This window comes from Mus musculus, chromosome X (genome assembly GCF_000001635.26).
Source record: "Mus musculus strain C57BL/6J chromosome X, GRCm38.p6 C57BL/6J".
Classification (NCBI taxonomy): domain Eukaryota; kingdom Metazoa; phylum Chordata; class Mammalia; order Rodentia; family Muridae; genus Mus; species Mus musculus.
The window spans coordinates 3,434,902-3,448,836 of record NC_000086.7 but is presented as its reverse complement, the minus strand read 5'-3'; the positions used below and the strand labels follow the sequence as shown (position 1 = coordinate 3,448,836).

Below are 13,935 nucleotides of genomic sequence, written 5' to 3'. Positions count from 1 at the left end.
TGATAACATTTTCAAGACAGTGAGAGTGAAATTGAAGAAGATATCAGAATATGATAAGATCTGCTATATTCATGGATTAATAAAAATAGCAAACTAAATATTACTATCCCGCCAAAGCAATCTACAGATTCAGTGTAATTCCCATCAAAATTCCAACACAAAATTTTCACAGATGATGGAAGGACAAATCGCATCATCAAATGGAAGCACCAAAATTTCAATAGAGCTAAAACAATCCCAAACAACAAAAGAACTGCTGGAAGTATCCCTATCCCTGCTTTCAAGTTATAATACAGAGGAAGTATTTCTTGTATGCTGAAGACATATGGATTCTGTTTTTGAATCTAGAATAATAAAAGCAAAATTATATTGACACAAAACCAGACAGATTTATTGAACATGAAACATAATTGTAGACATAGAGAAATCGTTACAATTATGGGCACCTTCTTTTTGATAAAGAAGTCAGAAATACACACTGCAAAAAGGACAACTTTGGCAAATGGTGCTGGTCACAGGAATGCAAATAGATCCACTTAGCATCCTGCACCCCAAAAAAGAAACCCACAAGAAAATCAAAGACCTAAACATAAAACCAGAGACACTGGTGTGATAGAAGAGAAAGTGGTGAATAGCATTGAACTCATTGGCACGGAAGACTTTCTAAGCAGAACACCTTTAGGCCAGGAAGTGAGACTTAAAAAAAAAAAACTAATAAATGGTACCTCATGAAACAAAAGGGCTTGTGTAAAGCAAAGGACACTATCGCTCCATCAAGAAGGCAGCTTACAGAATTGGAAAATATTTTCACCAACTCCACATCTGATAGAGGACTAATATGCAAACTATATAAAGAACTGAAGATGTCAAGAAAAACAATTCATCCATCTTAAAAATTTGATGTTGATCTAAATAGAATTCTCCAATGAGGAAACTCAAATAGTTGAGAAACACTTAAAGAAATGTTCAACATCCTTTGCCATCTGGGAAATGCAAATGAGAACTACTTTGAGATTTCATTTTACACCTGTCAGTATGGCTAAGATCAACAACGCAAGGGACAGCTCATCCTGGGGATACAGTAAGGGGCACATTCATCAATGGTGGGAGTGAAACTTACACAGGTACCATGAAAGTCTGTGTGATAGTTTCGCTGGAAAATGGGAAAAGATCTACCCAAAATTGAGGTTTGCCACTCTTGGGCACATAGCCAAAGGATACTTCATCCTACCCAAGAGATATTTCCTCAACTGTGCTCACTGCTGCTCTGTTCACAAGAGCCAGAAACCAGAAACAACCTAGATTCCCCTAAAGAGAACATGGATAAAGACTGTCTAGTCTGTTTCCTCCCACTAGCACAGGTTTCTAGCAGCTCCTCTCTTAAAGGTTCACACTGACCACCAGTTGTCCCTGGATGATGATTTAACTGCCTTCCTTGTCAACAATGGTTCTGGTCTGGCAAATGCCTGGTTTGCTGGTTATGATGCTCCAGGGCCATCTACCCCTCCATTATGGGGTTGCCCTAGGCACCAGGGCATCACGGTGGGTAAGAGACAGAAGGACACCTTTGTGGGTACTGAGGCCCATTGCAAGAGAGGCATCCTGATCCTGAAGTACCCACATTGGTCATGACATTGTCACGAACTGGTTCAATATGGAGAAGATCTGGCACCAAACATTCTACAACAAACTGCATGTGGTCCTCCAAAGGAACACTGTGCTGCTCACCATTCCCCCTAGAGCCCTAAGGCCAACTGTGAAAAGATGACCCACATCATTTTTTGAGACTTATAAAACCACAACCATGTAAGTAGCCATCCAGTCTGTGCTGTTCCTCTAGGCCTCTGGTCATACCACTGCGATTTTGATGGAGCCCAGAGATGGGGTCACACAGAATGTGCACATCTATGAGATAATGTGCATATCTCTGCTCTCCTTGTGCCATCCCGTGTCTGGACCTAGCTGGCCTGTACCTGACAGACTACTACATGAAGTTCATGACCACATGTGGCTATAGTTCACCAAAAAGCTGGGAGGGAAATCATGCCTAATATCAGAGAGAAGCTGTGCTATGTTGCCTTAGACTTCCAGCAAGAGATGGCCACTGATGTGTTCTCTTCCTCAGCAGACAAGAGCTATAAGCATCCAGGTCATCACTATTGTCAATAAGCAGTTCTGCTGCCCTTAGGCTTTTGTTTAGCCTTCCTTCTTGGGTAATGGAATCCTGTGGCAACCACGAAACAACATTTAATTCCATCATGAAGTGTGACATTGACATTCTGTACATGTATAAATAATATTCAGATTTCTATAATCTCCCTAACCTATCTAGACTCCTGCCCACTTCTACAAACCTTTTAATCCCCCTAGTTCTGTTTCAGACATTGGTTTTGTTTGTTTGTGTTTGAGAATCCTAGAGTTTAACTAGGTTTATCAGTATGACCATGAGCTCAAAACTCTTTCTTGGAGGCCAGATGCAGGACACTGGATCTGGATCACTGGATGTATGGAAGATAACGATTCTCTCTCCCTCAGAACCCACCAATATTTCACCAAAGGAGGGAAAAGTTGAAAGAGTCCTGCCCTGGCCCATTATTTACTGTGAGGAGGTTTTAGTCATGGGTAGACTTTACATATACTCACAGGTGTTGGGAAGTCGTGACTGCACTGGTGGTCCTGTAGTGAAGAAAACAGATTCCATAGCCCTCCTCTTTATGGTCCAGTTTTTATATATTTTCTGCTCCTTTTTTTTTCCTCTGAGGATCCATGAGGGTTCATGCCTAAACAAGATAGTAATACCATTCAGCCATCTCTTATTATCGTGCTTTGAGCAGTTATGCATATTATTCCTCACTGTAGTTTATTGCGAAAAGGGCTTCTCTGAATGAATCTTGAAGTAGAATTTCCCCTAGATATAAACATAGATACTTAGAAGGGAGCTTGACACCTTGAGACTTTACATAAACAACAGTAATAAATTCTCCCCTAGGGCCAAAGGCATTTTCTATCCTCCTGTGGAACTGGCCTCAAATCTAATCACAGATACACTGGCTATCCCTATAACAGTGATGTCACTATTGTGTAGCTGGACACATCTTTCTTGGCAGATTGGTATTGTACATCATAAGGTTCATATCTGGGTAACTCTGTTGATGCCATTACTCTGCCAGCATCCTGAATAGCACAATCCAGAACTATGAAAGCTAACTAGATGGAAGGAAGTTTTCAGTTACATGCCAGCTCAATTTCTCTATATTTTACAACCACGATGTGGTTTGTCTTTTGTAGCAGGGTCTTATCATATATTCATGGTAGGCAAACAGAAAGAGTGTGAAGAACCTGTATTATTTTCAAGATTTCTGGGAACTTCCTGAACATACCTGGCATTGGGATTTTTTTTTCGCTTGATTTTCAGCAGCAGTATTATGTAGACATACAGGCCATCTACCAGCTAAATATGTGTCTTTTGAGACTTTATCAATTTTATTATAAACAGTAAGTTTCCATGTGGATTTTCAAGTATATCCTTAGCTTTGTTTATCCCCTCATCCCACCAGCTTTTCTACCCTATCTCTACTTAAATTTTCCTCATAGGTTGAATATTCATATTAGTGATTGTACAAGTAATGGGCTTATGAGAGGACAAACACTTTCAAAACTTAAGCATTTCTGGGAATCTATTAGAGAAAAAAAGAATCAATATAATAATCTATCAAAAGGAGGTGGCCCTTGAGTGGGGTAAAACGCTCATGTTGCAACTGCAAGCCAATACTGATACTGACACTGTCAGGATCATACTTCCTAGTAACATTTATTGTGGTGAAACCTTCATTCTTCTCACAGATTATTCTTGTGATATCATCTAGGCATGACTAAAAGCAAACAAATTAAGGAATGTGACTTTTTATTACCCTTGAAACTATTATGAACTTAAGATTTCTGATTTCTTTGGAAAGTCGGGTACATTATATGGTGATTCTCTGGGAGAGAAAGGTTAAATGATGTTTTGCTAAGGCAGACACTGGTGAAAGGATGCTTTGATACTGAAGATGCACATGAAAGAAGGTTTGGCTGAGGCCAACACATGGGTGACAGGATGATTTGCTGAAGTAGACACAATTGAGAGGATGTTTTACAGAGGGAGATACAGGTTAGAAGATGTTTTGTTAAGACAGACTTGTGAGAGGAGAGGTGGTGTTAAGAAAGAATATAACTATGACCTCACAGACACTTGGAGGAGTGTCTTGCATTGGTTCACCTTGCTCTGCCTCCATAGACTTTGCTGGCCAGGCTCTGGGAATGGATTGCCAGCACAGAGGAATAAAAAGAAATATTTAAACATTAGACTTGGCTTCTTACAGATTGCAATTTATTAACAGTAAGGAGTCCATATAAAGTTAATATGTAAATGCAAATCAGTAAAACAAAACCATAAAACACGCATACATATGCAAGTTAAACAAATAACTAGATTTATAAGGAACTTTTATATATATATATATATATATATATATATATATATATATATGCAAAGCATACACAGAAATTGTTGATATAGGCATACAACTACTTGCATGAAATACTTCTCATTAATCCTAATCAAAAGAGGCTAACAATAAAATTAGCAATAACAATGTTTACTGTTTATATTGGCAAAAGCAGTTAGTAAGTGATTATCTCAAATACTACAGACATTTGAGTGCTCATAGTCAAGGGTCAAGGGTTGGAATATGTACAATCTTAAACACACATCAGGATGAATTTGGCCTGGTTGTTCTCTTTAAGGAAAAGAAAATTCAGCTGGCAAGGTTGAAAAACTAGGTGAACGAGGTTCTCCAGTTTGATGGAGGTCATCTTCAGCAAAATAGTGTGGCCCATTTAGAAATAGTGGGAGAAGGGAGAGGTGAGGGGAAAGGAGGAGCAGAATGGGAAAAGGAAAGGAAGAAGGAATTTAGGAATAATGGAAGGGAGGGAGGAAGGGAGATGGGAGGATGGTGGGGCAAATGTGCAAGGGAGGAAGGGGAAGGAGGAGGGAGAGGGAGGGGTTGCTATCAGTAGGCGGGGCCTGTGCTCAGGCAACACACATGTGGACAATGAAGAATGCCCTGCCTTCTCTGTGACGTCAGAATCTGTAGTAGAGAAACACAGAGAAGTCTAGGCAGGACTGGCAGACTACAGCAATGCCTCAACCAAGAAGCCTCTGCGAGAGCTTGTTCTAGGAATTTTCATCAATGGGGCTTTTAGTCAGCAGGGTCTTGAGATGCAGGGATTCCAGTCTGTTAGAGCCACAGCCAGAAGCCATAGCCGGAGCCAGCTACATTCCTGGCAGTCGCAAGCGAAAAAGAAACAGTTTGGAGGAGTTGGCAACAAGTTCTAATGTTCATGGACCTCAAAACCAGGGAATGTATCCACATCAAGTTCTCAACTACATCTACTGGAAAAGGGTTAAGATCTCATCTAATGATGCTTATCAAAACTTATTTTTGGACGGGCATGATAGCGACATTAAAATCCGTGCTCTGGGAAAAACATGGTGTTTACACAAAGTATTTTTATGTCAGTCAGGCTACTTTGCTAACATTCTCAAAGGTACTTGGAGAGAATCACACCATGGTGTTATAAATCTGATCATTAAGAATGAGGATATTGATACCCGATCTCTGCATTTTGTGTTTGGTGCTTTGTACACGGATGCGGATTTGTCAATAACACCTCTGGAAGTTCCTCAAGTTTTGGCAGCAGCATGCCTGCTTCGGGTGGATCGAGTAATTCAGCAGTGTGAAGGAATCATGAAAGAAACTATCAACAGGAACACTGTGTGCTCCTATTATTTGGCAGCAGAAACCTATAGATTAAAAGCTGTAAAGACGAGATGCTTTGAATGGCTTCTTTGCAATTTGATGGTACATCCAAGTGTGGCACTTTACAAGGAAGTAGACTTGAAGTTGATGTATCTTCTAGCACTGTCTTCTGACTTACTAGTCATGCAAAAGGAGATTGATGTATATACCACACTAAAAATATGGATGTTCCTTTATCTTAATCCATGCTGGAACGGAACCATGAAACAGCTTTTACAACACGCAAACAACTGGCTTTCCACCCACATGGCATATGTTGATAACATCAGTTTTCTTGAAAGTGAAGAAGGACTAATATTTCAACCAGTGTTTAAAAAGCTGAGATTTCAGCACATCATCTGTGACTTGACTTCCACAACTATTCTTGAACAAGATCGACTAATACCTATGGCATGGTTGTCACCCATTTACAAACAACAGTGGTTGACTTTGCTGCGAACACAAGAATATGGGGTAATTGGACCACAAGTTATCAATGAACAAGAACTTGAAGAATGCACCATGAGGTGTGGTACAATGATCCCCAAGGATGGAAGATATACTTGGAAGTGGTCAGTTGGACGACTTGGCTTTCCTTTACGTGTGACCTTTACCAGGCAGTGTGTAATTTTAAGGCAACGGTGTCAGAGGTGTGATGGTTCTGCTTGCCACAACCATATCCGAAATGTCATATTCAGAATAACTTTGGTGTGTTTTGATTCCAACAAAAGAGTAACTTTCAGAAAGACAACAGGTTATAAAATCCTCACCTTTGAATATAAGGAGGAGCAAATTGTAATGAAATTGGATAGTGATGTTCTAACCTTCCCTATGTGTATATTCTGCAATTTCCTTTTTGTAAACCTAGGAAATGCAGAAAACAAGTAATCTTATCAATTATTAGACTGTAAGCATTTTACAAGTATTGAATGGTTCATTTAATATGAAGGCTGTGTAATGACTACAGTGAAGAAGACCAAAAACAAATTCAATATTCTTTGGAGTCTAGTACCACCAGAAGTGACTGCTTCCCTCCATCACCTTATTTCCATGTATTTCTGAAGAAAACCTTTACTTCCAACAAAGTATTTGTCAAATCAAATAAACCTAATCTTCTGATTTAAATTTACCATCGAGATCCAAGCTTGGAATGGAAATAAGAGACTATATTTGCAAGGTAAAACATCTCAATCAATTTGTTAAGTAGATTTGGCCCTAGCTAAAATTGAGACAAAATAAAATCATGCCATTGTTGAAACTGTTGTGAACCAATGCATTCATTATGACATTATTATAAGACGTAAATCATTGGTTAAAAGGGAATATTTGAGATTACTCTCTGTGTGGGCTTTCAAATAACTAAATAATGTCGTTTGTGTTCGGAAAACATTTACTGCTGACTATGTCTAACTAACTATATATGCACACATACAGACATTTATCTTATACTTAAATTTCATGCCCTATCCTGGATAAGCAAGGGAATTATATATGCAATATATTTACATAGAACTATATATACTTATGTAATATATTTATGTATTGATGTAAGGGTAAATACCAAGAATCCAATTTTTGAAAGGGATAAACAAGATAGGAAATGGAAAATAGGCCTTCATGATACCTATCATTTGCTATCAAGGTATGAGCTGTATCATAGTATACTGATCAATTTCTCTGCCTTAATTTCTTTTACTGTTGCAGTGATTTTATGTTTTTAAAAAGACCTTATGAAATCACCTTAGGGGCAACAGTTTCAATTATCTCAGACTTTGAGTCTCTAGGCTTCTGCGGCAGGAGGTTGAAGAAACTGGTCACATGACACCTACAGTAGAAAGAGATCACCTTAATGCAAGTACATCAATAACTTTCTCCGTTGTGTAGAGTTCAAGATTAGAGTCAAGGAATAGTGCCACCCCGGATAGGTAGGTCTTCCCAAGTCACTTTATGCAATCAAGATAACCTCCAACAGGCATTCCCAGAGCCTGGACTCTCACATGATTGTAGATGCTGTCACAATTCTTCCTCTTGTCAACATGATACAGGAACACACCACTTTTAAGCCATAACCTAACAACCTTTGGTCTTCATAGGTTCACAACCATGGCATGGTACAAAATTCACTGTATCCAACTTTGAAAGTCCCATAAATAGTTCCCTTGTTCAATGTGGCTGGTTCTGTGCCAATGCCATGATGATTTTACTACTATAGCTTTGTAGTCTAATTTGAACTGGGAATGGAGTCCCCAGTTGTTCCTTTTTAATTCAGGATCGTTTTAGCTATCCTGAGTTTTCATTTTATTTTCTAGATGAAGCTGAGAGTTGTCCTTTCAAGGTCTTTACCTTATTTCTCTTGGTTACTAGGCCTCATGTGCTCATGATGCCTCCTAAGTTGACTAGGCTTCACCTATGTCTACTAGTACTCACATGTACACCATGGCTCATATGGATATTCCAGTTACCCACCATTACTGGGCCTCCCATGCATGCCAGGTACTGAAAAAGCCTTTCAGTCCTTCCAGGCTAAGGAAGCTAGAAACGTTTACCACATCTCCAGTGTTTACCAACCCTCTCATACTCACACAGCCACCAGGGTACTAGGATCCACCTGATTACAAAGCCTTCCATACTCTCCAGGCCTCCCTTGGTTAATGGCACTCACTTGCTTGCCAGGCCTCACATGATTACTAGGCCTCACTTGGCTACTAGGCCTCAAGTGGTTTCTAGGTTTTTCATGGTTTTGAGAGCTTCCATGTATACTAAGCTGCTCATACTAACCAGGCTTCCCCTGTACACCTGGCCTAACCTGCCATCCAAGACTCTATTAGTTACTGGATCTCCAATGCTTCCTGTGCATTTTATGCTTGCTTACCAGGCCTCTCACATTTACATAACTCACATCCTTACTAGTCCTTCCAAGATTTTCAGGTCTTTCTTTGTTACTAGGTCTTCCATAGTTAGTAGTACATCCCGTTCTTTCTCAGCTAATCATGCTGTCCATGCCTCCTAAGTTTCCCAGGCCTCCGTGGCATTCAACTTTGCCAAATAGTTCTAGACCTCCCATGCTTTCCCTATCTTCCATGAGTTCTAGCATTTCTGTGTTTACTAGGCCTCCTAATTCTGACTAAGCTTCTCTTGCTCACTGAGCCTCCTAACTTTTTCAAGAATCTCAAGCTAACCAGACCTTTTGTGTCCATCAGATACCCTATTTGTACTAGGTCTCCTATGTTTCCAGGTCTTCTCTAGGTTCTAGGACTCTCCTGCTTACTAGGCTTCCCCATGCTTGGATCCATCTCATCCTTGGCAGTCCTTTTCCAGCCCTCACAGGCTTAACACTCCTCTGATGTATTTTCACACCTCCCAATCCTTCTAGACCTCCAGGGCTTTCCCCATCATTTTTGGATTCTAGCATCCCCAGGCTTAGTAATCCTGTCCTTATTCACCAGGCTTCTAATGCTTATCACACCTCCTAAGCTTTCCAGGCTCCAGGGCTTAGCAAGCCGCAAGTTTTTCTCAGAAAGCCCATGCATCCCAGGTCACTCAAATTTAACAGGTATTCCAGGGAGCCATAACCTGCTTGGTCACAAGGCCTTCCATATTCTCTAGGCCACCCTAAGTTACTAGACCTCATTTGTGTACCAGACCTCACATTTATATTAGACTTCATTTGGCTTCTGTGCTTTATAAGACTCTAATCATTATTGAGACCTTCTATGTGTACTGAGATACTCATATTACCCAGCATTCCCATGTACATCTGGCCTAACAGGCCAAGTAGGACTCTGATGTTTGCCAGGTCTCCCAAGCTTCCCCCCACATCTTATGCTCAGCAGCATAAGATGTTTATCCAGACCTCACATCCTTATTTGTTCTTCCAATATTTCCAGGCGTTTCTATGGTTCTAGAATTCCCATGGTCCCTAGGCCTTCCAATTGCTGCCAGGATACTCAAGAATTCCAGGCCTCCTAAGATTCCCAAGCCCCTTAAGAATACCCGGTTTCCAATGGTTATCAGACCTCCCATCCTTAATAGGCCTCCCATGCTTTCCAGGTCTTCCTAGGCTTCTAAGACTCCCATGCTTACTAGACCTCCCCACATTGGAGGTTGCTCATCCTTATCAAGCCTGCTGACATTTCCAGGCCTCTCAGGCTTACCGGGCCTGCCATGTTTATAAGACTTGCCATCCTTACCAGTCCTTCCATAATTTTCAGGTCTTCCATGGGTTCTGGGAATCTCATATATCCCAGGCTTCCCAATGCTTATAGGCTGCTCATGCTTACCAGACCACCTAAGATTTCCAGGCCTCCCAGGTATGACAGGCCAAAGAAGTTTTTTTCAGACGTTCCATACTTTCTAATCCTTCCATGCTTTTCAGTGTCCTTGGGTTCTAGGACAGCCATGCGTCTTGGGACTGCCCATGAACACCAGGCTTTCTGGCTTAATAGGATTACCAGGTCTTCCATATTATAGAAACTCTCATACTTAAAAGATTTCCCATGCTTTCCAGGTATTCCTTGGTTTATGTTTCCCATGATTACTAGGTCTGTCCATGAGAGCCAGTCAACTAAAACTTACCATGCTTTCTTTTTTTGCAATTGTATTGCTCTTTATTTTTTATATAATTTAAATATAAATCACATTTTTGTTCCTTTAGGATAATGAAGTTTGTATTTTCTATTATATATATTACATTTCAAATATTATTCCCTTTCCTAGTTTCCCCTCCAAAAATCCACTATCCCCTCCCACCTCCCCCCGCTCCCCAAACCAAACACTCTCATTCCTGGTCTTGGCATTCTCCTATATAGGGGCGTAGAGCCTTCACAGGATCAAGGGCTTCTTCTCCCATTGATGACAGACTAGGCCATCTTCTGCTACAAATATAGATAGAGCCACAAGTTCCACCATGTGTTTTCTTTGAATGGTGATATAGTTCCAAGGAGCTCTAAGGGTAATTGTTAGTTCATATTGATGTCCCTTCTATGGGGCTTCAGTCCCCTTCAGATCCTTGGATACTTTCTCTGGCTCCTTCATTGGGGACCTTGTGCTCCGTCCAATGGATGACAGTGAGCATCCACTACTGTATTTGCCAGGCACTGTCTAAAGCCTCACAGCAGACAGCTATATTCGGGTCTTGTCAGCTAAATCTTGCTGGCATATGCAATAGTGTCTTGGTTTGGTGGTTGTATATGGGATGGATCCCTGGATGAGGCAGTCTCTGGATGTTCCTTCCTTCCGTCTCAGCTACAATCTCCATTTTATAACTCATTCAATGGGTAATTTGTTCGCCATTCTAAGAAGGAACCAAGTATCCACACTTTGGTCTTCTTTCTTCTCGAATTTATGTTTTTTACAAATTGTATTTTGGATATTTTAAGTTTCTGGGCTAATATCCACTTATCAGTGAGTGCATATCATGTGTGTTCATTTTTGATTCGGTTTCCTCATTCAAGATGATATCCTCAAGATCCATCTATTTGCCTAAGAATTTGATAAATTCATTGTTTTTAATTGCTGAGTATTACTCCATTGTGTAAATGTACCACATTCTCTGTCTCCAATCCTATGTTGAGTGACATCTGGGTTCTTTCCAGCTTCTGGCTACTATAAATAAGGCTGCTATGAAACATAGTGGAGCATGTGTTCTTGTTACAAGTAGGAATATCTTCTAGGTGTATGCCCAGGAGAGGTAATGCTGGATCTTCTTGTAGTACTATGTCCAGTTTTCTGAGGAACAGCCACACTGATTTCCAGAGTAGTTGTAAAAGCTTGCAATCCCACCAGCAATGGAGGAGTGTTCCTCTTTCTCCACATCCTTGACAGCATCTGCTGTCACCTGAATTTTTGATATTAGCCATTCTGACTGGTGTGAGGTGGAATCTCAGGGTTGTTTTGATTTGCATTTCCCTGATGATTAAGGATGTTGAACATTTTTTCATGTTTTTCTCAGCCATTCAGTATTCCTCAGTTTAGAATTATTTGTTTATCTCTGTACCCCATTTTTAATGGGGTTATTTGATTTTCTGGAGTCCAGATTCTTGAGTTTTTTGTATATATTGGATATTAGTCACCTATCAGATTTAGGATTGGTAGAGACCCTTTCCCAATCTGTTGGTATCTTTTTTGACAGTGTCTTTTTCTTACAGAAGCTTTGTAATTTTATGAGGTCCTACTTGTCAATTATTGATCTTACACAAAAAAAGCATGGCTGTTCTGTTCAGGAATTTTTTCCTCTGTTCCCATCCATATCTTAAAGGCTTTTCCCCACTTTCTCCTCTATAAGTTTCAGAGTCTCTGCTTTTATGGGGAATTCCTTGATCCACTTAGATTGGAGGTTTGTACAAGGAGATAAAAATGGGTCAGTTCTCATTCTTATACATGATAACCTCCAGATGTGCCAACACCATTTGTTGAAAATGCTGACTTTTTTCCCACTGGATGGTCTTAGCTCCTTTGTCAATACTCAAGTGACCATAGGTGTGTGGATTCATTTCTGGGTCTTCTATTCTATTCCATTGATCTACCCGGCTTTTGCTGTACCAGTACCATGTAGTTTTTGTCACAATTGCTCTGTAATACAGCTTGAGGTCAGGCATAGTGATTCCACCAGAGGTTCTTTTATTGTTGAGAATACTTTTTGTTATCCTAGGTTTTTTTTTTGTTGTTGTTGTTATTCCAGATGAATTTGCAAATTGCCCTTTCTAACTTAGTGAAGAACTGAGTTGGAATTTTGATGGGGATTGCATTGAATCATTAGATTGCCTTCAGCAAGATAGTCGTTTTTACTATATTAATCCTGCCAATCCATGAGGATGGGCGATCATTACATCTTCTGAGATCTTATTTGATTTCTTTCTTCAGAGACCTGAAGATCTTATCATAGAGATCTTTTACTTCCTTAGTTAGAGTCACACTACGGTATTTGATATTATTTGTGACTATTATGAAAGGTATTGTTTCCCTAATTTCTTTTTCAGGCTGTTTATCCTTTATGTAGAGAAAGACCACTGATTTTTGAGTTAATTTTATATCCAGCTACTACACTGAAACTGTTTATCAGGTTTAGAAGTTCTCTGGTGGAATTTTTAGGGCCATTTATGTATACTATCATATCATTTACAAATAGTGAAATTTTGACTTCTTCCTTTCCAATTTGTATCCCCTTTATCTCCTTTGTTGTCTAATTGCTCTGGCTAGGACTTCAAGTACTATTTTGAATAGGTAGGAAGAAAGTGGGCAGCCTTGCCTCATTCCTGATTTTAGTGGGATTGCGTCAAGTTTCTCTCCATTTAGTTTAATGTTGGGTACTGGATTGCTGTATATTGCTTTTATTATGTTCAGGTATGGGCCTTGAATTCCTGATTTTCAAAGACATTAATCATGAAGGGGTGTTGGATTTTGCCAAATGGTTTGTCAGCATCTAACAAAATGATCATGTGATTTTTGTCTTTGAGTTTGTTTATATAGTGGATTATGCTGATGGATATTCATATATTATACCATCACTGCATCCCTGGGATGAAGAGTACCTGATCATGATGGATGATCATCCACCATACCGATGTGTTCTTGGATTTGGTTTGCAAGGATTTTATGGAGTATTTTTGCATTGATATTCATAAGGGAAATTGGTCTGACGTTCACTTTCTTTGTTGGGCTTAGTTATCAGAGTAATTGTGGCTTCATATAATGAATGGGTTAGAATACCTTTTGTTTCATTTTTGTGAAATACTATGAGGAGAATTGGAATTAAGTCTTCTTTGATGAATATGAAGTGCCACTCCTTGTCCTTTTTGATAACATTGGGTTGGAAATCGATTTTATTCAATATTAGAATGGCTATTCCAGCTAGTTTCTTCAGTCTGATTTCTTGGAAAATTTGTTTTCCAGCCTTTTTCTCTGACTTACCATGCCTTCTAATTTTGTACTTCTCCTAGGCTTACCAGGTCTCCCATGTATATCAGACCGCCCATCCATAGTAAGGAAGACTTCAGATTTGGCTAGGCTGTAGATAATTTATTTTATGCTGCACCATCTCAGTATGAGCTCCTGGTTTTCAACACTGTATCAAGTATTACCACAGAAACAGTGCATG

General features: G+C 39.7%; 1 protein-coding gene and 1 long non-coding RNA gene across 2 annotated transcripts in view; one reads left to right on the top strand and one right to left on the bottom strand.

Annotated features, from left to right (window-relative positions):
• The window catches only part of Gm46694, a 73,313-nt gene extending 68,374 nt beyond the window's left edge, over positions 1-4,939 (bottom strand). Inside the window, exons 1-2 of the long non-coding RNA XR_001782872.1 lie at positions 4,751-4,939; positions 2,644-2,780 (exon numbers count right to left, since the gene is read on the bottom strand). This is a non-coding gene — a long non-coding RNA (predicted gene, 46694). The remainder of the gene's footprint in view (positions 1-2,643; positions 2,781-4,750) is intronic.
• A 207-nt stretch (positions 4,940-5,146) lies between these two features.
• Btbd35f11 (BTB domain containing 35, family member 11) lies at positions 5,147-7,106 on the top strand. The gene has a single exon (NM_001085551.1). It carries the CDS (start codon positions 5,232-5,234, stop codon positions 6,726-6,728), a length of 1,497 nt encoding a protein of 498 aa, NP_001079020.1. The 5' UTR covers positions 5,147-5,231; the 3' UTR covers positions 6,729-7,106.
• The last annotated feature ends 6,829 nt before the right edge of the window (positions 7,107-13,935 follow it).

Bases quoted from the DNA above. Each gene is read 5' to 3' on its own strand.
- Btbd35f11 (NM_001085551.1), top strand. From the start codon at position 5,232: ATGGGGCTTTTAGTCAGCAGGGTCTTGAGATGCAGGGATTCCAGTCTG.